At 60.8% G+C, this 25779-nt stretch overlaps 6 protein-coding genes across 6 annotated transcripts; all 6 read left to right on the top strand.

Moving 5' to 3' along the window:
* Window positions 1-588: 588 nt before the first annotated feature.
* Window positions 589-1818, top strand: LDBPK_292120 (hypothetical protein, conserved; the record flags this gene model as incomplete). Its single annotated transcript, XM_003862582.1, has 1 exon — window positions 589-1818. One exon carries the CDS (start codon window positions 589-591, stop codon window positions 1816-1818), a length of 1230 nt encoding a protein of 409 aa, XP_003862630.1.
* A 2032-nt stretch (window positions 1819-3850) lies between these two features.
* LDBPK_292110 (hypothetical protein, conserved) lies at window positions 3851-5461 on the top strand (the record flags this gene model as incomplete). Its single annotated transcript, XM_003862581.1, has 1 exon — window positions 3851-5461. One exon carries the CDS (start codon window positions 3851-3853, stop codon window positions 5459-5461), a length of 1611 nt encoding a protein of 536 aa, XP_003862629.1.
* A 1623-nt stretch (window positions 5462-7084) lies between these two features.
* LDBPK_292100 (hypothetical protein, conserved) lies at window positions 7085-12916 on the top strand (the record flags this gene model as incomplete). The annotated part of the gene is made up of 1 exon (XM_003862580.1): window positions 7085-12916. One exon carries the CDS (start codon window positions 7085-7087, stop codon window positions 12914-12916), a length of 5832 nt encoding a protein of 1943 aa, XP_003862628.1.
* A 2126-nt stretch (window positions 12917-15042) lies between these two features.
* On the top strand, window positions 15043-15726 carry LDBPK_292090 (hypothetical protein, unknown function; the record flags this gene model as incomplete). Its single annotated transcript, XM_003862579.1, has 1 exon — window positions 15043-15726. One exon carries the CDS (start codon window positions 15043-15045, stop codon window positions 15724-15726), a length of 684 nt encoding a protein of 227 aa, XP_003862627.1.
* A 981-nt stretch (window positions 15727-16707) lies between these two features.
* On the top strand, window positions 16708-18414 carry LDBPK_292080 (fumarate hydratase, putative; the record flags this gene model as incomplete). Its single annotated transcript, XM_003862578.1, has 1 exon — window positions 16708-18414. The coding sequence occupies one exon, from the start codon at window positions 16708-16710 to the stop codon at window positions 18412-18414; it is 1707 nt and encodes a 568-aa protein (XP_003862626.1).
* A 2554-nt stretch (window positions 18415-20968) lies between these two features.
* On the top strand, window positions 20969-23251 carry LDBPK_292070 (protein farnesyltransferase alpha subunit, putative; the record flags this gene model as incomplete). Its single annotated transcript, XM_003862577.1, has 1 exon — window positions 20969-23251. The coding sequence occupies one exon, from the start codon at window positions 20969-20971 to the stop codon at window positions 23249-23251; it is 2283 nt and encodes a 760-aa protein (XP_003862625.1).
* Between the last annotated feature and the right edge of the window lie 2528 nt (window positions 23252-25779).

Below are 25779 nucleotides of genomic sequence, written 5' to 3'. Positions count from 1 at the left end.
ACGCTGCATGCCTCTATGCGTGCAGGTGCCACAAGGGCATCCTCGACGGCCACCGATGAGGCTGTCGCTTCGCAGGGTCGAAAGCGCAACACTCGCGACGACGCTCCGCGCGCCGGTGTGTTACGTCTCGGCCTCGCTGCGCTCACTGGCCTGCCCTTGGAGTCCGTCGAGCCGGTGGCGTGGCTGCCTTGCGGTGTGTTTGCCCTCCCGTGGTCGTACGCCATGGGCAGCAACCCTCTTTTTCGGGACGGGACGCTGCTTGCGATGGATGCGGCGTCGATAGCGGCGGTGGTGGCTCTGCATCCGCGTAAGGGGGATCGTGTTCTGGACCTTTGCTGTGCTCCCGGCATGAAGCTGGGACTTCTGGCGGATGCAGTGACGAGGGGTCACGGCGGGGGCACCGGCGCGCAGCTCTCTGTGGCGTCGCCGGCCCTAGCAGACGGCCTCGTTGTTGGCGTGGATGTGAGTCTCTCTCGCTTATATATGACTCGATCCACACTCAAAAAGCAGCAGCAGCAGGGTGGCACCGCTGACACTCAGGCATCGCTTCCTGTGTGCTTGTTTGCCGGTGATGGGTGCCGCTTCTCCATGGAAAGCGCAGCGGCAGCGCTCGATCTCACCGGATCGGCTGTGGATGCTGGGACAGGGCTGACCAAGGTGGAGAAGCGGTTGCTTCAACGTCAGCACAACGTGACCACGACAACCGCAGGATCGAAGCGAGGCCGTCCAGCTTCGGGGGCGGCTGCGTGTTTAGTCTCTCACGAGACGGAGTCGAGTCCGCCGCCAACCGTAGTCTATGCCCCCACCCACATCCGCGCCATTGCGGCTGCATGGCTGCACGGAAAAGCCTGCGGCTCGCAAGCGGATGATGCATTGACTACGTCTCCGTCGCGGCCGCAGCCGCTGCTATTTGACCGCGTTCTTGTGGATGCAGAGTGCTCACACGACGGCTCTGTCGCCCACATGCAGCTCGGCGCGCCGCATGCGAATACCGCTGATACAGTGCGCAACTCCGCACCTGGTACTTGTTCGGCGTCCTCGGCGGTATCGACTATTCGGAAAGGCAGAGGCGTTGATAACGAGTATCGCATGCATCACATGAACCTTGGCATCGCGGAGGGTGAAGTGGGGTCGCAGACAGAGAAGGCGCCATCAGCATCTTCGCAGCCCCTCGCAAGCTCCCGTGCTGAGAGCGGCGAGCACAGCAAGAAAGACGCCCCCTCCCCTTCATCCACCTCTCTCTTTGCTCTCCAGTCGAAGCTGCTAGACAATGGCTATCGCCAGCTTCGACCAGGTGGGACGCTTGTGTACGCCACCTGCTCCTACTCGTACGTGCAAAACGAGTATGTTGTGCGCCGATTCCTGGAGCGCGCCAACGCGGTCAATGAGAAGGTGGATCAGTGTGACGTGTGCGGCCGTCCCACGGTCAATGAGGTCCAGAGACGGGCTACAGCCGTTTTGGTACCAGCCTTCTCTTACGCGCATGAGGTAGACGGGAAGAGTGTGCCTGGCGTTGCCAGCGACGACAGCGTCGCCGCTTGTGTGCGGATGGATAGCGAGGAGCAACGGCGTGACTTGCAGCGACTCCTGGATGCACACGTCTTCGACTACGGCACAGTGCAGAGAGGGCACGACAGGTACGCTTATGTCGAAGGTGCTAATCACGGCGCCCCCTCTGCGGACGAGCACGCCGACTTGGGGAGTCGTTTCTGGCCCCGCGTCTTTCGGTCCAGCTTTCTCTACGTGGCAAAGATATGGAAGAGGCCACCAGAAGTCACTGTATCGGTTGAGGGCGGTAGTAGAGGATGTCGTGAGTGAGGAGTAAACGTGCTCGTGCTCGGAAGCCGCTGCTGTCGAAGTGATCAGTGCAACGTGGAGGGCGCCGCAATGGCCGCCGCGAGTACTTGTGCAACAAGAGCATTACAGGACGCGACGGGCCTCTGCGTGAGCGTGCGCACTCTGTGGGTGAGTCCATCTCGTGCAAGTTGGTGCCGCTGTCAGATCTCGTCTTTCTTTCGACGGAGCGCTTAGTTGAATACTTGCCGCTGCACTTGCAGCCACTGCTCTCACCTCTCCCTGCCGTACGTTCTACCTCACCCCTCTCCCGGTCGCGCTGCACGTGCCCTCATTACTTTGGCTTTCACGGCGTTGCTCAGCACCTCATACGCACGCGGCTATACACATTGAACATACATTAGAACGTGTACGGGATGCCCGTCTCTCGCACCGCTGGCCGCTGCGTCGCCGTGCAGGGGCGATTCTTGGGGCTGTCTGCACTGTCTCCCTCCAACAGCAACTCAGCGCTCGTCCACTCTGCTCGATTCACGTGCACTGCCGAGGCGGATCGAGATCAAGCTTTCTCAGGCTTGCCGACAGACGTGTGTGCGGACACATCCTTCGAGAGGTTCCGGGGGCCGGACAGCGGCAGCGGCAGAGGCAACCGTTGCAACAATAGCCCAAAGCGAGGCGGAGGGACTGCGGCCGGGCTGGGACGCTCTCAAGGGAGCTCCAAGGTGCATGTCTTCTCCAGGCCAGCACAGCAACTCAGCGCCGCGCAACTGGCCCACTTTACTCATTTGCGAGGGCTGCTACGACGTCTGTCCAGCCTTCGGCAAGCATCAAGCAATGCCGTGGAGGCAGCCTCCAGGGCTGCTGCAGCGCACCACCTGCTCTCCCGAGAAGGGGAAAGTGGCTCAAAGTCGCCTCAAACTCGGACCTCGACGGCGCCAGTGGACTCGCTTCATAGCGAGCTGTTCGTCGTGAGTCGCGTAGTCGCTTCTCCTCACCATCACGCGCTTTCTGCGGAGAGTGGCGCCGCCGCCTGCGGTGACGAAGTCTTCACAGGGGTCAACCATGCATTTCACAAGCGCATCAACCCCGCCGGGGCGACGCTGCGCGGAATCTTGAAGGGGTGTGCGGAGCAGAACGCGCTCGGGGCTGCGGCCGCCAGCGGCTGTATCTACGCCGACGTGGCAGACGTGTTTCTCCTGGCTGCTCGCTGTTCGCCTATGACGTCTTACCACGCACTGGAGTCGGGTGAAAAGGCTGCTGCGCCGGCATCAGCCACATGCAGCTCTTGTGCAACAGCCTGTAGCGATGCCGGCCCGGCCGCTGCGCAGGCCGTCGCCATCTTTCCCTGCCCGGAGTGCTGGAATCATTTATGCCACGTGGCGCGTGCGCGTCTTCAAGAAGAGCGTACGCCACTGCGCTTGTTCGTCTACGCTGCCTCGCCGGCTGTCACGGTGCACCTCTTCGCTGTAGCGCAGCAGCGCGTAAAGATGATGGAGGCGCCTGTGGACGTCTGCATTGTGTCGAGCTAGCCGCCGCTGCCCGCTTGTTCTTTCGCCCTCCCCTTTTCATTGTTGTCTCTGTGTTTGGGTGTGACACATGGCGCAACGGTCTCCTTTGGCGATCACATGGCGCTTGCTCTTCACATTTTAACGTCGACATGGAGTTTGTGAAGGATATTGCCGAGTCGGATGCGACGCAGCAACTTGCAGAGCCACGCGCGCTTGTGGAATCTAGCTCACGGCAACTGGAGAGCTGAGGGGCCACCCTTGTCGAGAAAACGCTTCTCCCCTCCCCTCCCATCCCCACCGCAGCAGCCATGACCCGCTTGATCTTCTCGAAGTCTCTCTCGTCACGTACCCGTATGGGTCGGAGAATATGTCCTTGCATACGCGTCATCGTTGCCTGCGCTGCCTGTGTGGGGTACGCCGCGCCATATCTCATCCACCTTCTTTTCCCCTCCCTTTCGTTCGAAAGCCCACAGGACACCAGCAAAGCCGCCCATAAGGCCTGCGCACATAGCGACTTTAAGGCCGCATCGTCTAAAAGCTCGGCGTTCCCAATGAGCGAGGCACCTTTTGAAACGACACCACCTTTCACGAACTGGGGGATCGTGCTTGACGGCGATGTGCAACAAGATACCGTCAGCAGCGGCGTCTACTGCACAACACAGCAGTTGCGCTTTCGGCGAACTCCACGACTGTCTGACCAAGCCGGATCCGGCGCGTCTACCGCCGCAGCAGTGACCATCCGTGAGGCAAACAGCAGCAACAGCGGCCACCCCTATCATGGTAGTGTCGCAGTTCTCGACGACTGGGAGCGCTCTGCGGTGGACCTGTACAGGGAGATTCGCCGCCACCGAAGCGAAGGACCGCAACAGCCGCGCAACGGCGCCAAGCTGTGTGACAGCACACAGGCGGGGCGCCGTCTTGATACCTCGGAGTGCTCCTCGCCGTCTCCGTACGCTGCGTTGATGGGGACGGCATTTCCACAGCTGCTTGGAGGGCCGTTTGCGCCTCCAGGGCAGGCGCCCGCAAGCCTGGCAGGTGACAGCACGGCAGGCACACCCCAGCTGCCTTCATCCTCTCCATTGCTGCTGCAGTATTTTCTCTCCATTGGGTATCCGCTGCGCCTCCCTTACAATACGGAGGCGGCCGCCGCTTCGCATTCCGCCGCTCTTGTCGCCGTCGCACAGGAGACAGTCGCGTGGTTCGAGGACAGCGGCGTGGCGGTGGAGAGCACGGCACCGAGTAGAATTGCCGTGCCGTTGCACCGCTTCAGCGTCCGCCTCTTCCCCGATGTCGTGCAGCAGATGATCTCAGCGCACCGGATGACGCCGGCGACCGCGGCGGCGTGGCTGCTGCGCGTATATGTCGGCCTTCTGGCGCCGTGGGAGGCAAAGGAGTACAGCATCCAGGGTGCAATAACGGCGGTCCACGGCTGTGAGAACGACCCACTCGATCCCGGAATGCCGCCCGCGTTCTGCATGGAAGGTGTCTGGCGCTGGGCCAACGCCATGTGCACGGCGGTGTACCATCTACAGACTAGCGCCCGTGCTGCGAGAGAGACGAGCCTCCACGAAAGTGAGAAGCGGTCATCCGATGCTCTGAGCAGCAGCGGGAATGAGAAAGCCGCGCCCCCGCAAGGAATGCAGTCGCTTGCAAGCGAGCGTCGCACCGACGACGTTGGATGGAGGCTCTTCGCCCTCACCGTCCTTCAGAAAACCACCACGCTTATTCTGCGGGGCTGCTTCACCACGGCAACGGTCGACGCAGGCAATGCATCACAAGACCCCACCAGCGCCGAATCACTGGAGGAGCGGGACGCTCGAGGTGGACTGAGACAAGACGCCGTGGGCGCGCAGTCATGGTCGCCACGGACATCAGAGACCGTAATGCCACCGGTGCCCACCACCCGCGTTGTTGTGGAAGGACTGGCGTGTTTCGCGCTCCTTGTGCGACTTCACGAGCGATTCCCCAAACAAGGGGAGATGCGGCATGATGCCGGAGGTGCGCATGCTCGCCCCGCTGCCGCCCACCTCGCGGACGCAGCGCAGGCTATGGTTGAGAAGCACTGGGAGGGGCACGCACAGCTGGCGGTGCAGCAGTTGCCACACCTCCCTACACACTACCATCATCTTGTGCACATGATGGACTTTGTGCTCACCCACTGAGGATAGATCTGAGCCGGCGCGCAAGACAGGGGAAGGGCTTAGCGAGCGGTGCTGTTTTCTTTTTTGCCGGAAGGGAGCGGAGCTACACATGATCGTCGACTTTCCTCGTTGTGCCTCTCTTTCCTCGTCTCCCAGCCTCAACGCTGCATGTTGCGGTCGTCTTTCCTTCTTCCCAGTTTTACAGCCGAGTTTGTACCCCACCGCCACCACCAATTCCCTCTAACATCCGCTACTTCGCTTTCTGTTGTTTTTCCTGCTCTTTTCTCTCCTTCAGTCACTCGACACCTCGTCGCATCGAGTCGTCATGGAGGCATCCACGGCGCAGCAGATGTGCTGCAGCACGCGACACAGATAAAACAAGCAATCGCAGGAAATGTGCAAAGGCAGCGATGACCGGCTCTTTGTCTCACTCGTGCAGCCCATCGGCTGCTACCTCACGGCCGCGCCATAACGTTTTGTGTGCGTTACGCTCGGTGCGGGCGCAGCGTTGTGTGTCTCCTGCGCTGAGCATCGTCCCTCTCCCCTTCTCCGCCCTCGCCTCTGTTATTCTCTTTGCTTCTCTCCCCTGTCTTTTCATGCGTTAATACTCGTACCATGTTGTGCTGCGTTGGCCCGGTGTGTGCACTGCGCGTGCCGTCGCCCACCTTTCTCTCTCGTTTCCTCTCCTCCCTCCTCGTCCTCACGCTGTTTGCACGGACGTGTGATTTAGGAGAGCTTCTCGTATGGTATGTAAACGCGAAGGCGTGCATCTCTCTCTCTCTCTGCTCACATCCGCTCCGCGCAGCACAGGAAGGGGCAGCGCAAGAAGCAGGGGCTCTTAAACACACACGCACCAAGTAGCGCAACCCGATACAGCTCAAACCAGAGACACCCACACGTGGCTGTCTGCTCGCCACGTGGCACACTGCCCTTTCTCTTTATCCGTCCAGGGTCTCAACTTCATGTCGCTGTGTCGTGTACTCCAGCAGTCTCTTGTAAGCGCTTCTCTCCCCTCTGCACTCGCCGATCCGTTGGCACGTGCGCTCGTACTGCCTTCGTTATCGCGTGGGTAATGGGTTGTACGTGTGTGCGTGTGGGACTTCCCCCGACGCCCGCCTCTCTCGCCTCACCCGGCCTGTCTCTGACCCTCTCTCCCTCTGTCGGACCGCCTTGAAGAGGGGAATCGCTACGAGGTATAGGCGAGAGGAGTATACACCCCGCCAGGAACTGTACATGTGTGTGTGTGCTGCACTCTTTTCCTGCGTTCCTGCCCACGCCACCTACTTTCTTGCCCGCTTCCCCATTTTGCCTCAGATCCACTGCCCACTTCTGTGTGTGTCTTTGTGTGTGTGTGTGTGTGTGTGCCATCGTTCACTCAAAGCCACTTCGCTCCCCTCTCCCCGCCTTTTTCTTTGTGTCGCTGTGGCTCCGCCGCACCGTCTGCGCGGCCTCCCTCTCCCCACGCACGAGCGCACCGCTTCTGCCGTGTTCTCTTGACTCGCGTGGCGCTTTGCTCACATCCGCCGCCACGTTGCCCTGCCCCGCTGTCCCACAGTCGTTTTTTTTTTTTCGTTTCTGTTTCGTCGTCGTCGTCTGCTTCCTTTCTCAGTTGCCGTCTTCCATTGCTGCAGTGGTGCCCTCACGATGCACGCATCGCCGAGGAGCGCACGGCGTGGTAGGTCACCGACAGGGGTGGTGGCGGCCACAGAGGGTGCGACGCAGCTACACACAGCGCGACTGCTGGGCCGTAGCAACGAGCTTCTGCATGCAAGCCGGGCCTTCTCGGCGTGGGCGGCTGCCATCCGACAACGCAGATTGCAGACGCACTTGAAGCGGTGCTCCACGATGCTGAAGCACAACTCCCTTCGTCAGGAGTACACTCGGTGTTTCATGCGGTGGCTCGCCTTTACCCAAATGCGAACCTCCGAGAATGTGCGATCGGCCATTCGTGTGCGTCAAGACGTGCCGCTGCGGTCCAAGGCGGACTTCCTCGCCCTGGCACGTCGGTACTTCGCCAAGTGGCGCGCACATGTGCGGGAGCGTAAGCAGCGCACCGTCACCAACGTAGAGCTGCTCGAGGCGCTCAACAAGGAACGACTGCGCAGCCGCACGCTACTCAGGTGGTGGCGCTTCCACAACATGCAGACAAGGAAGCACCGCGCCGCCGAGATTGCCGAGCTGGAAGATGCAAATCTGAAGCTGCAGCAGGAGTTACAGAAAGCCGTGCGTGAGACAAAGGGCTTACGTGATCAGCTCCATGCGGCTCTTCAGCAGCAGTCAGGGCTGCAGAATGACCTGGAGGTCAGCCGCGGCGACATCGGCGCCTCGGAGCAGCAGCGCCAAAGGGAGGTCAACGAACTGCGTGAGGCGATGCAGCAAGCGGTGAGGCTCCTGGAGGGACCGTCGAGTCTGCGTTTGCGCTCGCTGCGCAAGTGGAGCATCGTTGCAGCAAACCCCTGCAGTCCCTCAGGTGCCTCAAAACCACCGCCGCCACGGCCGCCGTCTTCCGAAACCCTGCTGAAGAGCGCCCGCCAGTCGAAGGACACTGCCGAGGCCCTGCTGCGCGCTGTGGGCGACACACTCGTATCCCTTTCATTGATAGCCAAAATGCCTACGCCGCCCGCATCGTTCGAGGAGTGTGCTGCGCACCTGCACGAGCGACTCAGCGAAGAGATGGAGGCCACCACCATCAAGGCTCAGCGCGATGAGCTCGCCTCGGCAGCGCAGACGGTGCGTAGCACTCTGGCAGCGGCATCTTCGCTGCTGCAAGTGGTCTCCCCAGCCGATTCCGACTGGGAGTCGAGCTGCGGGCCGTCGCTGACGACCTCGCGCGTGGGAGACGGGCCCAGCAAGCCGGGCCCGCAGTCTGCGCTTCGCAGCACGGGCGGCGGCCGGTGCTCCGGTGCAGCGGTTGTGACCTTTGCCCGATCCTCGTCAGCGGCCCCGGTGGTGAGAAAGGCGACACCGCCATCGATTCGCCCTCCAGCCTCCCCGGCGGATGCAACCTTCATCGACTACCAGAAGCTGCCGCGGCTACTTGTAGAGGACGCCAAGGCTTTAGCCGGCGCCATTCAGGCGATGCACCAGGACGGCAAGCGATCCGCGGACGAGGTGGCGAACTTGCAGGGTGCTGCGCTCCGCGCCCTCGACGCGTTCGGCGGCCGCGGTGCTACGAACACCAACTTTATGGCGAAGCCGCAGGAGTCGGTTGAAGAGCGTGCCAGTCGATCAGCCAACATCGCCGACTCGCTGCGTGCCCTCTGCGAAAACATGGACGCGGTACTGGTGCTGACATCGCTGTGGTCCGGCAAAGGCGCGTCGGAGAAGGTTAGCGTGGCCCTGGAGCGGCTGTGGCACCGCACCCGAGACCTAGAAGCCGCACATGCCGACGACCTGCAGCATATTGCGCAGTATGCTGCGGTGGTGCACACCTCAGTCGCCATTCTGCGACCCCCTCCTGCCACACCGCCGTCGACCATGAGTCAGAGGACTGCAGCTCTGTTGGCGCGAAGGCAGCACAGGGCGCCGCAGGACGACGCCGTGGCTACGCCTGAGCAGGTCGAAGTAGCACGCCGTAGCGCCGGGCAGTTGGCGGCCAAGGGCGATCGAAAGCCCACAGAGCTCATAGAGCTGTGCTTGCAAGCGCAGCAACGAGCAGCGGCGGCGCAGTCGAGTGCGCCGACGAATGAGTTTGACGGTCTGACGAAGAGTGCTCAAGAAATCATAGAAGTCGCCATAGGCAAGAGCCGTTGTGGAGAAAAAGGAGTGCGGTTTTCTGCGGCACGCAGGAGCCGCCCTGACAGGTCTACGGTTGCACCGGAGACATCCAACTCAGAAGCAGGAGGAGCAGAGGCGTCACGCAGCGGTTCCATACACCCTTCAACCGCCGAGGCGGTGGCAAGAGCCTTGACGGCTGCGGCGGCGGTAGCCGCAGAGACGCTTAGGAGCTCTGAAGGGGTTGCCGATAACTCTCTTGTCGACGCCATTGTGCGGGCGCGAGCGCAGGTGCGCCAACTTCAAGAGCAACTGAAGGCCCTCGCTGTGTCGGAGCTGCAAAACGAAGAGGCGAAGAAGCGGCTGCAGGCAGAGCTGAAGGAGACGGCGACACGCACCAAAGCCAGCGAGAGAGCTCTAAAGAAGCATGTCGACGACCTCGGCAAGGGCCGCAGCGTCGCCGAGAAGGATCTGCAGAGGCAGCTAAGAGAACTGCAACGGGAGGCAGCGCAGAGCGCGCAAGACTGCAGGGATCTCAAGAAGGAGCGAAACGAGCTGGAGGAGGACACCAAGGCGAAGGATATGGCACTGAAATCACAGACTGAGGCGACGCGGAGGTTGTGCGAGGAGGTGAAGAGTCTGCGAAGGCAGCTGGCCGAAGCCGCGTCGGAAAACTCGTTGAGTGACGAAAGGAGAGAGGTGCTGCGTCGGCACGTCGACGACCTGCAGCGGCAGCGGGCGGATTATGAAGCTGCCGTCGCGGAGCTGGAGGCCCAGCTTCGCTCCGCGCACGACGCTATCGAGACGGCCGCTGTTGCGCACCATGAGTTGGCGAGGCAGCTATCGACTGTTGAAGAGGCGAATCGCAGAAACAATGCCATTGGTGTGTTCCTGCGCGATGTACTGCGGGACTGCTTGACGCGTCTGCATCACTTGACGCATAATGCGAGTGCTGCAGCAGCGCGGGAGCGGTCGCTGCAGAGGTCGCTCACACTTCAGCAAGTACCCGACAGACCGCCACCGACGCTAACCCGCGGCAGCGACCCGTCCGAGTACTTGGAGTACTTGTTGCAACTAGACAGCAACGACGCGATGGGGAAGCTGCTGGTACAGCAGCACCTGCGCGAGAACATGGCGGTGCAAAGGTTGCGGGAACTCAGTGTGGATGGAGGAGCAGCAGGCGCACCCCGTGCGGAGTCGGCAGCAACGTCTGTGGGTCACAGCGTCCGCTTCGACGGTGCCGATCCATCCACCTGGGAGGTTGTGGCGGAGCTGCACGATCGCCTTGTCCTCCTGTACGACCTCATTGCCCGTGTGAACGACAGCGCGGTGGAGCAGCGTGCGCGTATCGACAGGCTCACAGTGGTGAAGGACCAGCCGACGGCAGGCGTGCTGGAGGCGCTTGTGGAACTGAAGCCATGGTCGTCCGCTGCCGCGGCTGCTGCTCCCGAAGAACATCAATTGGCACCGAGCTCGTCCGAAGACGGCGCCGAATCGTCGCCTCTCGACCGAGCCTTGCGGGCATCCTGTGCTGAAGTGGCGCAGGCGCTGGAGGAGATGGAAAAAATGGCGGCTCTCACGCGACCGTTGGTGGAGATGCGTTCTTCCGGATCGCCGTTCTGTCGCGCAAAAGTTAAAGGGCCGCTCGATATGGCGAGCACTGACGCGGCTGCGACGAAGCGACTGCTGTCGCTGGTGGCAGATGTGCAGGACATGGCGAACTGCTTGCAGCAACTGTCGGAGTCCGTCGTACACGGCATCGTTGCCCTTGGTGGCACGCCCGATGAAGGGGAAATAAATATGTTGAACAGCATGGAGCGCCGAGACAGCGCGAGCTTGCCCATGGCCGCCGCAGCGACGAAGGGCACTGCATTCAAGCGCCATACGCAGGCTGGGGCACAGGCTGGGTGTGTAGACAGTCGCATGCTCGCCACCCGTCTGGAGGCAATATGCAAGGAGACGGGCGCATCAGTCCAGGAGCTGAAGCAGCTGCTGGGCGTCGGGGATGGTGTCAGCGGCGCTTCCTGCGAAAGCTCGATGAAGGGGGTCGGCAAGCCGCTGAAGCTGAGTGATGTGCTGCCGCTCATTGGCGCCAAGATGCAGGAGTTGCAAGAGGTGAAGCAGGAGTCGGAGCGGATACTGATCGGACTGAACCACGCCTTCAGCGATGACGACTCGCTCTCCACTACGTCCTCAACCCAGCGCTCGCTGAAGCGGAAGCGAAAGCCGTTACCTGCCCTTCAGTGCACCCCGGAGAAGGGCCTACGTCTCATGCAGCAAGAAATGAAGGGTCGCAAGAAGACGACGTCGCGGCGCCCTGGTGGCTGCGCCAGTGTGCTACAGGACACCATGACCACAGTGCGGGAGCGCATCGGCGACTTGCAAAACCTTCGTTTTACGTGTTGCGCAATCCTGCAAGTTCTGGAGGGCCGCCTTGTCAAGGGCGACGAGGCAGAGAAGCCGCCCAAGTACGGGGAGGCGCTGATGGCTTTGCTGACTACACAGATCGTGGATCTCAAGCAGGTGCTGCCAGAGACGGAGGAGGCCCTCGCGGGCTACCGCAGCACTCTGCTCAACGTCACCGTCGGCACGCGGCTGCATATGCTGTGCGGCGTGGTTCGCTCTCTGAAGCTGGAGCGAGACTCGCTGAAAGAGGACCTGGCGCGCCGCAGTCTACAGAGCAATATGCTGCTGAGCGATTTCAGCGAGGAAGCGAAGGCGCTTCGTGCGATGATTGCTCGTCGCGAAGAAGAGCAGGTGCGCCTCGCGAGCGAAATGGCCAGCGTGTCTGGCGAGACCGATGCTCAGAAGCGTAACGTGGCGCAGCTGACGGCGAAGCTGGCATCGCTTGAGCATGAGCGTAACGTGCTGTGCGGCGCTCTCGTACACACCCTGCGCAGCTTTCCCGGTACGCCATACCGGCGCGTTCCTCTCGCTGGGATGCAGAGGAACCTGCTCGCTGCCTTGAAAGAGCGGGGAGAGCTGCTGACGGCGTATGTGGAGGCAGCTCTTCAGCGTGCCAACGCACATCAGCAGCACTTGCAAGACATCCTTCATAGCTCCCTCGGCGAACTGCGCTGCGACATGGCATCACTGCGCGCGCAGGTGACGAACAGCTGGGACCTCTACGGCCGACATATGGCCAGCGGAGCGGTGCAGCAGCTTGTGGAGACGACGGAGGTGCTGACGCTGGAAAACAGCATGTTGCGTCCACGCGCAATCGAGCGGGAGCAGCTGAAGCTCGAGAAGGCGGAGTTGGAGGCCGCGCTGGTGGATGCGAAAGCGGCTCGCGTGGATGTTTTGGCTCGTCTGGAGCACGCCGAGGATGAGAACACGCAGCTGCGGAGAGCACTTCGGGACGCTCAGATAGCGCAGGCGCTCACCAACCGCGATGACGACGACCAGGTCGACGATAGAAGAAACCGAAGTGGTGGAAAGGTGCTAAGTACGCACTCGGTGGACTGGGAGCGGCGCATGATCAACGGTGCCACAGCACTGACGATGGACATGGTCGACTCAATGAGTGGCACGTCCATGTCATCTGTCTTCGGCTCCGTTGTGGAGGAGACGCTGCGCATTTACGCAGGCGTGCAGCACGGTTTGCGAGAAATGGCGGCAGCCTTCGAGGGGGCGCGCGGCAAGGACGAACGCCACGTGCGGATCGCGGTTGAGGAGCAACTTCAGGAGTTGCGAGAGCTGGCCGAATCCGCTGACTACCTGAGGTCGCGTCTACCAGTGCTGTTCCGTGTGCCGTATCAGTGAGGAGAACCCAAGAGAGAAAGCGCAAAGTGGACAACGACGGGGCAGGAGAGCCCATCTCGGGCGATGCATGAAGTCCGCCTGCGCGCCGTGCGCGTGCCGGACCGTGATTCGAGAAAAAAAAAAACGGACATGCACTCCGTAATGTAGCGCGTGCCGTGTCGCCTGCGTCTCTGTGCTGTACGTGTGGCTTTTGTTGGTTTCGCCGGTGGTTGCGGCACTGCACTGCACTGCGCTCTGTGTGCGCATTTTCAGCTCTTCTTCTGCCTCCGTTTCCATGCCTACGTCGAACAAAAGGGAGGACGCCGTTGTCGCACGCCGCTCCCCTCTATCCATCCATCGACCTGCTCAACTGCGGCGCGCTAGCACGAAGCAAAAGAAAGAACAAAGAAAAGGCCGCGAATGCGCCATCCGTCCAATACACCTGCGGAAGAGCAGGCGAACCCCCACCCCGTGTCGCCGCGAAAACGTATGCGCAGATGCGCATCGGCGGCTCATGCCAAGTCTTCCCTTGCCTCGTCAGCATCTATCTGTTACTCACCTCTTTCTCGTTATCTCTCTTCGACTCCTCCCACGTCTCGCTCGCCGCTCTCGGCCCCACCACTATCACCAGCACCACCAGACCTTCTCCACATATAGATGTCCATCACGCACCACTCTCCCTCCTCGCTTCGTTTCTGAAGTTGCCTTGGCGGCGTGTTGCGTGTTCGCTCAAGAGCGCATCCTTCGCGCACACAAAACAGTCAACGAGAGGCACGCACATATAGAAACCGATAGGCATGCACAAGTATACGCTGGAGGCCCCATCGCACGTGGTCAGCAGTGCCATTACTCCTCATTTAGCGGTCGTTGCGGCTAGCGCACCTTTTCGACTCCACCGCGACAGATGTCGAGGGCACCGTCGAAGATGGGAGGGAGGGGGGCGGCTCTGGGCTCACTTGGTAGTGTTTGATCTTGCGCTCCTCAACGGGGAGCCGCTGCTGCAGGTTGCCCTGACGCATCGTCGGCGGCGGCAGCGGCGGTAGGTGCTGATCGCGCAGTTTACCCACCTCAAGGTTATCACCGCCGAAGCGGTTGGCATCACGGCGGCGATCATGGCCGAGCTGGAGAAGGCCGTGGAGGCGAAGCGTGAGGACGTTCTTGTGCAAACGGCACATATCCCGTGCGCGGGCCAGCCGAGCGCCAGCTTGCATGGATGAAACCGAAGCCGGGCCACCTCCCCGCTTTGGCGGGCTCGCTCGACTTGGTGGTCATAGGCGGCCACGATTGCGCGACGTTTGGCCGCTTGAACTTGCACGACTTTGTTGCTGACGAGTCCACTGCGAGGGAGAGCCGACGACGATAGGGACGTGGAACGGGCTGTCTCCCAAGACGTATGCAGGGTTGAGACCAAGCACGTGAGGAAGGGCCTCGCTGCTCTGCAAGCCGCCCCCGACCTGCGCTGGGAGCGCATGCTCACCAAGCAGACCGTCTCACCCTGGCTGGGCGAGTGGCTGCCGACAGAGACGGAGCTAGCGCCTGACGTGTACGTGCACCCCCGGCATTTGGTGGTGGCCGAAGTTTTTGAGTACGCCTTCACGGATTCATTGCGTTATTGCACTGGCCTCTCCCTCCGCTTTCTGCTGATGCTCTGCCTGCGGCGAACAAAAGAGTCATAGAAACCACCTACGTGTCGCACCCGGTTGCCATACTGGAGGCCTTTCAGCACATGCCGCACAGGTGTCTCGCGGAGACGCGAGACGAGCTTCTTGCGGTAGAGTTTATGAAGCGTAAACGCCTCCGTGAAATATACACGCCGACAGCAGCATCAGTAGCGACAAGCCCGGCCTCCGCGCCGGCATCGGGACAGACACCGTCAACTATCGGCGATGGCGAGAGCTCGATGTCTGGGCCTGCCGCGATGGCCTTGCTCGTCGCCGCCGCGCAGGTGTAGTCGCAGTCGTTTGCGGCTGGGTTCTCCGGTCCCCTGAGGAGGATGCGAGGCGTTCGGCCAGAGGAGGTGGTGAGCTGCTGGCTCAGCGGCTTCGAGTTTGGCGCTCACTACGTCGCCTTTGGTAGCGTCGAGGCATGGCGGCGTTCGGTGACGGGGTGCAGCAGAGGTAAGTGACGGCGACCGTAGCGCGGCTGCGATGTCGTTGCTGAGCGACCGGGCAGTCGTGGAGCACCAGCTGCAGCGGCAAGGAGGCGAAGTCCTGGCGAACCCGACTCGTATCAGGCCGCTGCTTATCTCCAACAGCGTTAGCGAAACGAAGTTGGTCAACCGGGTTCAGCTCTGTGAGAGCAAGACGGCGTATGTGAGTGCCAAGTGTGCATCTGCGGGCGTAGCACACTCTCAGTGGCTGGTGGACTGCGTAGAGGCAGTCGCGGTGCTGCTGTGGACGCCGAGGCACATGCTCTACGGCAGCCGCTCCTGCAAGACGAAGATGCCTGGCACGACCCTCTGCATGGCGATGAGCCAACGCGGCTCCCTCCTCATTGTCGCGCGCGTCCACCAGAGGGAGGCACAAGGGCGTGCACCTTCAGATGCTGAGAGTAATCCAGTGGTCGTCCTTGCGCGTCGAGTTCACGCTTGCCGGCACGAACTTGGGCTGGACGGTGTCTCTGGGCGGCCAGCGGTATCGAAGATGTTCGCCGCTATTGCCTTGGCCAAGGGCAGCGCACAAGCTCTCCTGAGTGGCAGTCACGAACGGCGGCTCATGTGTCCGCCTCGCCCACCTCACGTGCCGCATCTCTGCAAGAAGCAGCGGCGGCGTTTCTCAGCGCCAGTCCATGCCCCCCCGTGCTGCGGGCAGCGAAAACGGTGCTGCAGGTGACTGCCACGTGTGCGAGCGCGGAGGCCCCACCTCCATGGGTGAAGCGCCAGCCTGCGGTGGCGGAGATGCCGTGCCGCCACGTGCCGTGCTTTGCCTCACAGACGGTGCCCTCGTAGGACAGACAGGTGGCATCTAACACCTGTGCACCGACGACAGAGTCACGTGGACGGCAGAGCAAGTGGTGCAAGCATGACCGTGCACAGCGGAGTGCGATGCGTGCGTGGCAATAGGCGTGGCAGATGCAACGAGCGCTGTCGACAACAGTGGGGCGGTGGTGGTCAGCCGCGCACACGCGCTAACTGCAACGCGTTGATGCGCAAGCGACGCATGCTGGTAGCATGGGGGGTCAAGCGAAAGGGGCGGAAGTGTTGAAGGTCACCATGTCGAGCCACCCACCTGCGTACCTCCATCCCACCCCCTCCTTTCAGTGTGCACACATCACCGCCCTCGCGTTGCGCTGACGGATGGCGTGAGCGAATACGGAAAGAGAAGAGGTCATACTGCTCACAGAAAGAACGTGCCAAGACGGGGTCTGCTCAACGTTCACCGAGCAAGTGATCCGGGGCGTGATCAGCGAAACGAGGCACCGTCGAGGTATGCCGCTGACGTGTAAGAGGGGAAGGGGGCGCGCCCAGAGCGAGAGAGAGAGAGAAGGCCGAACGCGCACGCGCAGGGCGCCGTGGCCGCTCATTCGCCGCGCCCTCCTCTTCGCTTTGCCGTTGCGACACTGTTCTTCAATTCCTTTTTGCTTCACTTTCTCTCTCGCACGCACACACACCACCCTTCCCCATCATTCTCTGGTCGACCTATCACGCCGGCGTGGCCGCTGCCCCTCGCTGCGTTCGCCACGACGTCTGTCTCGCATGCGCACCTCACTGCAGCCGTCACAGTATCAAAACTCGCTTTAACTGCACCTCTTCTCTTCCGTTTTCTTCGGCGTCTTGTGTTTCCCATCCACACTCCACTCTAGTAGTGTATATCATGTCTCTGTGCGACCATTGCGAGATCGGGTGCCGCCGTGCGGGCATCAAGGACATCGAGGACGCGTCCGCTGTCAACGCAGACTTCCACTTCTCCGCCATCTTTCAGCCCACCGACCCGCACCACCACCAAACCGAGTTCGCCAAGGTCGAGGGGAGCGAGAAGTACGTGGAGGAGGTGGAGGTGTTCGGGCGCAAGGTGCTGAAAGTGAACCCCGAGGCCCTCACTATCCTCGCCCACCGCGCCTTCTCGGATGTGCACCACTTCTTCCGCAAGGACCACCTGGAGGGTTGGCGTCGCGCCATCGAGGACCCCGAGGCCTCCGACAACGACCGCTACGTCGCCATGACGCTGTTGAAGAACGCCTGCATCGCGGCAGGTCGGGTGCTGCCGTCGTGCCAGGATACCGGCACGGCCATCGTGCTCGGCAAGCGTGGCGAGCTCTGCTGGACCGGGGGCGAGGATGAGAAGTACTTGTCCAAGGGTATATGGAACGCCTACAGGTACCACAACCTGCGTTACAGCCAGACTGCCGCGCTGGACATGTTCAAGGAGTGCAACACCGGCGACAATCTTCCCGCCCAGCTCGACCTGCTCGCGGTGCCCGGAAGCGACTACGAGTTCCTCTTCATTGCCAAGGGCGGCGGCTCGGCAAACAAGGCGTACCTGTACCAGGAAACCAAGGCGTTGCTGAACCCCAAATCGCTGCGCGCCTTCATCGAGGAGAAGCTCAAGACCCTCGGCACGGCTGCCTGCCCGCCGTACCACATCGCCCTCGTCATCGGCGGCACGAGCGCGGAGATGACCATGAAGACGGTGAAGCTGGCCAGTTGCCGCTACTACGACTCGCTCCCGACCACTGGCGACAAGTACGGCCGCGCCTTTCGCGACCCTGAGTGGGAGAAGATCGTGATGGAGGTGGCGCAGAAGAGCGGGATTGGAGCGCAGTTTGGTGGCAAGTACTTCGCCCACCAGGCGCGCGTGATTCGGCTGCCCCGCCACGGTGCCTCCTGCCCAGTGGGCCTTGCGGTGTCTTGCAGCGCTGATCGCCAGATTCTTGCGCACATCAACAAGAGCGGCATCTACATTGAGCAGCTTGAGCAGAACCCGGCGCAGTACCTGCCCGACATCCCGGAAGTGCGCCTGAGCACCACGAGCGTGAACGTCGACCTGAAGCGCCCCATCGACGAAGTGCGCCAGCAGCTCAGCCAATACCCGGTCGGTACCCGTGTGATGCTTAACGGCACCCTCATCGTGGCCCGCGATATTGCCCACGCCAAGATCAAGGAGATGATGGATAACGGCGAGCCGCTGCCAGAGTACATGAAGACGTCGCCTATTTACTACGCCGGGCCCGCCAAGACGCCGGAGGGCCACGCCTCTGGTTCCTTTGGCCCGACGACGGCCGGCCGCATGGACTCCTACGTCGATCTCTTTCAGTCGCACGGCGGCAGCTACATCACGCTCGCCAAGGGCAACCGCAGCAAGCAGGTGACGGACGCGTGCAAGAAGCACGGTGGCTTCTACCTCGGCAGCATTGGCGGTCCAGCGGCCATACTCGCCAAGGACTCGATCAAGGAGGTAACATGCCTCGCCTTCCCGGAACTCGGCATGGAGGCGGTGTGGAAGATCGAGGTCGAGGACTTCCCTGCGTTCATTGTCGTCGATGACAAGGGAAACGACATGTACTCGAAGACGCTTGCGTGAGCGCGCAACGTCTCCTTACACGGGCTCTGCCCCCGCGCTTTCGATCATAGCCTCCCTCCCTCCCTCCCTCCTGCTGCTCCGCCAATCACCTCACCTTTAACTTGTGTGTACGGGCATCAGAAAAAAGTAATACCTCTGTTGCCGTCTCTTCCTTTTCTTGTCGTCATGACACCCTTTCTCATGTGTGGTGTCGGCGCTGCTGCCCGTCGTCTCGTGTACGCGTATTGCGTTCGTAGACTAGCTCGTGGTCGCGTGTGGTATGCTTTCTGCCATATAGCAGTCCAGAAGATGAGAAGGCGGTCCGCCAGAGGTTGCCATGCATCCTCTGCGGCAACACCGCCACGACAGTCACCCACCCACCCACATACACACACACACACACAGAAAGGTACGAGGGCGGCCCCGTTTCATCAGGCACTCATCATCACTACTCGAGAGTCCGAACAGAGACGGTTGGCGACAGAGAGGAAAGCGTTTCACCGTTCAAGCGGTAGTACCTCGAACGCGTAGCCGCTTACCCTCCTCTTCCCCCTCCCTCCCCCGGCCTCTCTCCCTTTTTTTGCCCTCATTTCTCATGGTTGTGTTCTTGCTTTGCTTGACTGCTGATGCTGTTTGTTGGCCTTTTACCGGACCCCCTCCTCATCCTTGCCGCCGTCCTCGTGTTTTTTCTTTCTTTTTCTTTCTGTGGAGCAGACCGATTTTGTTCGCTTGATGATTATTTTTGGGGGGCTTTGCTCTGTTTTGCTTATGCTCTTCTCCCTGCTTCACCTGGCTGCAGCCAACGATGTGCTCTTGCGATGGTGTCCTCGTGACCTCCTTGTGAAGGTGCTGTGACACGGGTGGATATTGCCGTTGCAGAGACGTGCGAAATGAGGTGTGGAGCGGTGATAGCGCCTTTGCCAGACGGAAAGTCGAAGGACGCCCGGCACAGCCTGTCTGCTCTTTCTCACTTTGTGTCTCTATCTGCCGGTGCCTCTCTCACTCTTCCTGTCGTCTGTCTTGTCGCTCGTTGGTTTTGTGGCCGCCGTCCAGAAGTGCGGATTTTGGGGGCATTCGGAAAGCATGTGCCACGCAAACTCTACTCATTTAGGTATCTTTGTGTGATGGAGAGGGGAGTCGCTGTGTCACCCGTGCTGCCTTCGTAGCTCCGTTGGCTTTTAAGCGGCCGTGGCGCGTGCATTTTGTGAGCGCACGTGTACGCAGCTTATGGGAGCCGTTTTGTATCTTCATAGGCGCATACTCATACACATGCGCCGTCGCGCTCTTTTACACGACAGCCCACAGGCAAAGGGAAAGGGAGGGGAGTCCGTGCGTCGCCACTAGCCTTGGCAACGACAACCTGCTGGCACGCCTCTGTGTGTGTGTGTGTGTTGAACCGCAGAAGCGAGAGAGGGAGGGCGAGTGGGCTCAAAGCTGCTTTCTCTCACACACACACACACACACTTCCCTCCACGGCTCCCTCGCATCGCCCGCCCGCCACCCCACTCACCCCCCCCCCCCAAAAAAAAAAAATGGGGCGTGACTTCCTTCATGTCATATTAAGTGTGCATAGTGCAACAAAGCGGAGAGAGGGTGTGAGGTACCGAGTGTGGCGCCGTGGATGCCAGGCGGTGGCCACCCACCACCCTCTCCTCCCTCCACTCCTCCTCCGCCGTGCCTCCATGTGCTTGCCTGAGTTTCTGTGCGACCTGCGGCTCTCGCATTTCGCCGTCGCTTCTCTTTATGCCTTTGTGTGTCTGTTTACGTTCTCTTCTCCCACTCAACCACCCTCTCACACGCTATCTTCAGTTCCTGTTCCTGCTTCAGAGCTGCGCGCACGCACGCCGCACGAGGGAGACGAATGCGTGAGGAAGGAAGCAGAGGCGATCCGGTATCCCCCCCCCCCGAACGGATGACTGTCCATCTTTCATAGGCGCCTGCGTGTGGGACCTTACGTGAGCGTGTTATGCATGTTGACCGCTTTTGGCGTGCGTCTGTGTTTGCGTTGTCGTCGCCCTCCCTCCTTTTTCTCTTTTCGTCATATCCTAAGCGCATCTACGTGCGTGGGAAGGATGCGTGTGAAGCCGCGGTTTTGTCCAGCCGTAACAGCAGCTTTACATGCAGCACGACTGCAATGTACATCCGAGCCACGGTGCATCAAAATACCATACGTGCATCGGTCAAAGAGAGACCCTCCCTTCACCTCGCGCTTATCGACCTCCCCCCTCTCCCGCTTGCCCCTCCTGTGATGAATCTGTTTTGTGAAGATGGTCTTCTTCGCCGGGGGGCGGGGAGGTATGTCGCTGTCTCCGTATTGAAATTAATGACGGATCATTTAAGAACAACGTAAGCTCTTTGGTTGGGTGCGTCCGTTTACGAACGCCCCCATCTCCTGACGGGCATCCGACATGCAAAGGGTGCGGTGCGCTCGCACGCGGTTGCCCCCCCCTCGGGGGGGGGGGCACATGTCGGCCCATCTCACACTTCACATCTCAACTTCGTCTTTCCGCTTGCCTTTTCTCTCCCTCTTCCCCTCCACTCACTCACAGCCATTCATCGTCGTATGCGTCTTCGCATGGACATTGCAGGCGCGATGCAGCGTTCGAGCCGCACATCCTCCCCGTCCTCAGTATCGTCCTGGACGGCTGCCTCCTCCGATTGCTCGCAGGACCCCGAGGATGGGGAGCGGCTTTATGAGCTCGCCTGCGTCGAGACCTTCATGCCGCTTGTCGCGGACGTGACACCAGCAGACGAGAGTCTTGGTGCATCGCCAGAGCACCCCGTCGCGAAAATTAACTATCCGCCGAACTTCAGCTTCATCTACGGCGTATACCGTGCACTTCGAGGTCAACTGGAGTACACCCCAACGCTCCCGCCCTGCGGTGAGCGATGTGGGGGTGGTGCGCTGCCTCCTGTAATTCATGCCATTCGCACCTCAGCGGCACGCTGGTTTCTTCTGCTGGCCTTTGCACTTCGCCAGTGCACCTCCAACTACACCGTCTGGAAAGACCGACGCGATGTGCTCATGTCCCCTGCGGTGTTGGAGCAAGCGACCCGTGACGCGCTGCCGGAACTTCCGATACCGGCCGCCATCCTTTCCTGCACCGCCTCGGAGGCAGACAAGCAAGAGGCGCTACGGGAGATGGACGAAAAGCAGACGAAGCTGAGGCTGACGTCACAGCACTGGCTCCCTGCGCGCGCCGACATTGCGTGGGAAGGTCGGCTGAGCCCGTGGCGTGCGGTGCGCTGGGAACTGACGACGGTCGGTTGCTTCACCCGGCTGTACCACAAGAACTTTCAGGTGTGGCACCACCGAAAGGAGCTGCTGGCGTACGCTCTCCAGCAGAGCCCCTCTCACGTCCGATGCGGTGTGGACGCCGCGGCCACGGATGAAAAGCTGGAGCAGCAGGTGGAGGACAGCAGTCCGTTTGTGCCCCTATTGGCGAGTGAGGCAACATTTAACGATTACCTGCGCCGTCATGACGGCCTCGACTTTGCCGCGGTCGACGAACGGCCGACGTTGCGCGCGGTGCTGTGCAATGAGGATGGGAAAAACTATCATGCCTGGCTGCACCTGTCATGGTACTTGCATGCCTTCTCCTTCCTGCTGACGCCGCCGTCGCGGAAGGCCCTGGATGAGCACGCAATGGTGGCTACGGCAGCCGCAGCTGATCAAGCTCTGCGCTTTACGCCGCGACCCGACTGGATCACTACCTCGGAGGGCGCAGCGCCGCCGGCACTGCGCCCCACCCTACCACCAAGTCCACTCACCGAGGAGCTGCAGTTCACAGCGCAGCTTATCTGTCAAGACTGCCGCAACAACTCTGCGTGGTGTCACCGCTTCGCCCTCTTTAGGGAAGCCCTGCTTCGTCCTCTCTGGCGGCAGGTCTGCTCCGAGGCTTGCACCAGTTCGGTCGGCGCACCCACCAACAGCGAGAACTGGCCGGGCACCCTGCGAGACATTTGTGCAGTGGAGCTGAATTACTCGCTGCAGTGGTTGTATGTGGACCCAACGAACGAGGCCGCCTACGCCCACGCCCGCTCCGTTGCCCTCCTCTTCCACACACTTCTCATGCGATGGCACGTGTGGGCGGCAGAGCACGCCAGCAGGGACGGTAGTGAGGAGCTTCAGCGGTACCTCACCGACGCCCCATTGCTCACCCCGGTCGCACTGGCGAACTCCGAAACGTGCGCCGACGCCGACGCCGGCACCGTCAGCCCCTCCACGCCACTTGTGGATCTCCTCCGTGACCGCCAACGCTGTGTTCGGTGGGACGCCTACGTGGAGAGCTTTGCCCTGATGCGGCACATGCAGCGGGTGCTGCACACTGTCGTCCGGCTCCGGGTTACCGAGCTGGAGGCGCAGACGGCGCGCGTCTTGCGCTTGGCGGCGGCGAACAACACGAGAAGCTCATCGCAGCAGGCACCCAAGTCTGAGGCGATTGCCGAGCTGAAGATTCTCTACGAGAGCAGCTCACAGTACATGCTGGATAACTTCCACCAGGTCGACACAGCGCAGTACTTGGCCTGTCAAGCAATGCTGGAAGAGATGTGGCTGACGTACATGAACGCGGCACAGCGACGCGGGGTGCAGCAGCTTCGCCCGTCGGAGGCGTATCGCGAGGGTCTCCAGCCGGAATGGCTGAAACCCTGTCCATGGGATGAACCGAAGACGAGTGCAATGGACGCAGGCAAGCAGGAAGACCGACAGGATGCTGTCGTCCTCGACTTCCTGGCCTACGAGGCCGCTGCGTTGAGCAAGGCGAAACAGCTGACGGTGGCGGACCCGATCCGTCTCAAGTACTGGAAGCACGAGGTTCTTAACGTTATGTACCGCGGCTATGGCATGTCTGTCTGACAATACCAGCGAGACGAAAAGAACAGCACACAGTTGCGCGTAGGCATGCGTAACTGCGTATGCTCCAGCCGAAAGCAAACACCGACGCTGAGTGGTTAACGCGGCTTACGTTCCTCGATTTGCTTGGTTCAAACCACCTTTTGGCCCGATTGATGCCAGAAAGCCAAGGCGGCGGTGGTGTGCCGCGGTCCCGGTAAAGAAGATCTCCAAACAGCCGTGCGGCGCGCGTCAACCGCATCGCCTTTGTACTGTGCCGCGCCAACTCTCGGCCTGTTCGTCACATAAGGAAGCACAAAGATCGACGCCCGCGACCATGCGCCCCGACTCTTCTCATTCTGCACCATCACTGCCTCCCTTTTGTTTTGCCTCACGGGTCTCATACGCCTTCGCAGGTCCCTTCGGGTTCGGTTTCGCTCTGCCCCTCACAGTTGAACTCAAGGCCACATGCAACCTGTCTTTTTTCTTCTCCCTTAGTAGCCACCGCGTGGCATCTCAGGGTCCGGCGCCCCCACTCTTCAGGGGTGCCAGGCAGTCCACCTCCTCCCACCCCCCTATCCCCGGCCGATGCCGAGCCACCTCTGGTGACGGACAGGGTCAAGCGCCTGCTACGTTGCGGGGTGGAGGGAGGCAAGGTCGTATATGGCACTGCGTCGGAGAGGCCTGCGGCCGTGCACACGCTTCTGCCGTCCATGTAACGGGCAGAGAGTCAGCACGACTCGAGCGTATCCCACCCGGGCCCTCACACTGCCTCCTGGTGTGTATAGTCTGAGTGCCACCCCGAGGGATGCACCAGTGGTGGCGACCGGCATGATGGGAGCCGGCTGTGTGGCGACCTGCTGAGCAGTGGTGGGCAGAGCTTGAGGCAGGGGCCGTGCTCAGATGGCTGGAGTCGGCACATTGCTGCAACGCGTGTGTCCACGGCTGTGTCGCACCACGCGATGGGGCCTATATGGCAGGCTAGGGAGTTTGTGTTGAGCATACTAACCTCGTGGTGTGCGGCCGAGAAGGTGGGCGCATTGGAGGAAAGTAACAAAGAACTTTCCATGAGGTTGTTTGCCTTTCTCTCTCTCAATGTCTCCTGATGAGCCTGTGCCCGTTACTGATGCGCTGTACGTGCTGCTTTCCTTTCTGCGGTGCCCTTGTGAGGGTCCTTGGCGTTGTCGCGCTTGGCTCTTTTGTTTTCTCTCGTCTATATGTTGGCATGCTAGCGTCGCGTTGCCTTTCTGTGTCAGCTTGGTCATGGCTGTGGCGCCCTTTGGCACCCCATGTCTATTCAGCCCACCCACCCCTTCCGCACCACCTTCTTCCCCATTTACACACACGCGCGCCGTCTGCTCCCTGCACCGCTTGTCTCTCAGCATCCTCTTGTAAGTACTTAGTCTTTTTACCGAGTGTCATGTATGTGCTCGAGTACACGCATGCATGTATTGATGCACACATCTGTGCGTGTGCACACACGTGCGCGCGCCGCGCTTCTCTCGCTCTCTCATGTTTCTTCCCGTGCATGCACTGCTACTCATGTGCTTTTCCTTTCGTTTTTTTTTTCTCAGCTGCTCTCCTCTCCACGCACGTACGCGGTCCAGTGAAGTTTGAGGGGAGTGGGGCGAGAGGCGAAGGTGAGCGAACTTGTGCCGCCAGATACGCGCGTACGGTGCCCAGGCAGAAACACGCATGGTAGGGTGGAGGCACGCATCGGACAGTGAACGCACAACGACGCGCTTTCTCTCCCTCCTACCCCGGCCACTGCGTCCACTGGTCACGGCGGGGAAGCAAAACGGAGATTCGATCATTTTGCCGCCTTTGCTTAGTTCCTTTGATTCTTCTTACTTTGCGTGCGTTTTTTCCGGAGACATGAGGATGCGGTGGAATCGGAGAGGGGGTGGGGAGGGGGCATCGCGAAGTTGCCTTTCTCCAGTGCAAGCGAGATCTCTGCTCCATTTATCGGTATTCGTTCGATGCTTCATGCAGTCCTTTCGCGAGAAAGGACCCCAGTGACCTCATGGCCCCCCGCCTTCTCTCTTGCTGCTTCTACTGTCTGTGTCCCCAGAGCAATACCACCGCACGACCCTTCATGTCGCCACGCGGTGAGACAGGGAGCTGGAAGGACGGGGCGGCACCGCACTCTCGTCCGTGCACACAAGCACAGGCATAGACGCTTATCGACGCTCTTGTATGACAGGCGGACTCTATTCCTGCTGGCATGGCCCTCAGTGTCACCGGGACGATTGCAGACGCTACCCCAGAACTCAGATCGACGGAAACGAATACGCTTGCTTGCTCATCTCCTCCCTGTAACTCGTTCCCCTCCCTCTGTCCTTCTCACTCTGGTCATGAAACAAAGGTTTCGCGCACACGTGTATGGCTGTGTATACGCGTCGAAGTAGCAGTGAAGGGAGAAGAGCAGCACCGATTAGAGACAACCGTGCATGCTACTTCGGAGGGTGTCACAGTCCATGTGGCGCTCGTAAAGCAGAGAGTGGAACCGGGCCGGGTGGTTTTCTGCTTCACTCCAGATAAACGTGATGAAG

This window comes from Leishmania donovani, chromosome 29 (genome assembly GCF_000227135.1).
Source record: "Leishmania donovani BPK282A1 complete genome, chromosome 29".
Lineage (NCBI taxonomy): Eukaryota > Euglenozoa > Kinetoplastea > Trypanosomatida > Trypanosomatidae > Leishmania > Leishmania donovani.
Note: the sequence above shows the minus strand (reverse complement) of the source record. Positions and strands in the feature narration are given on the sequence as shown.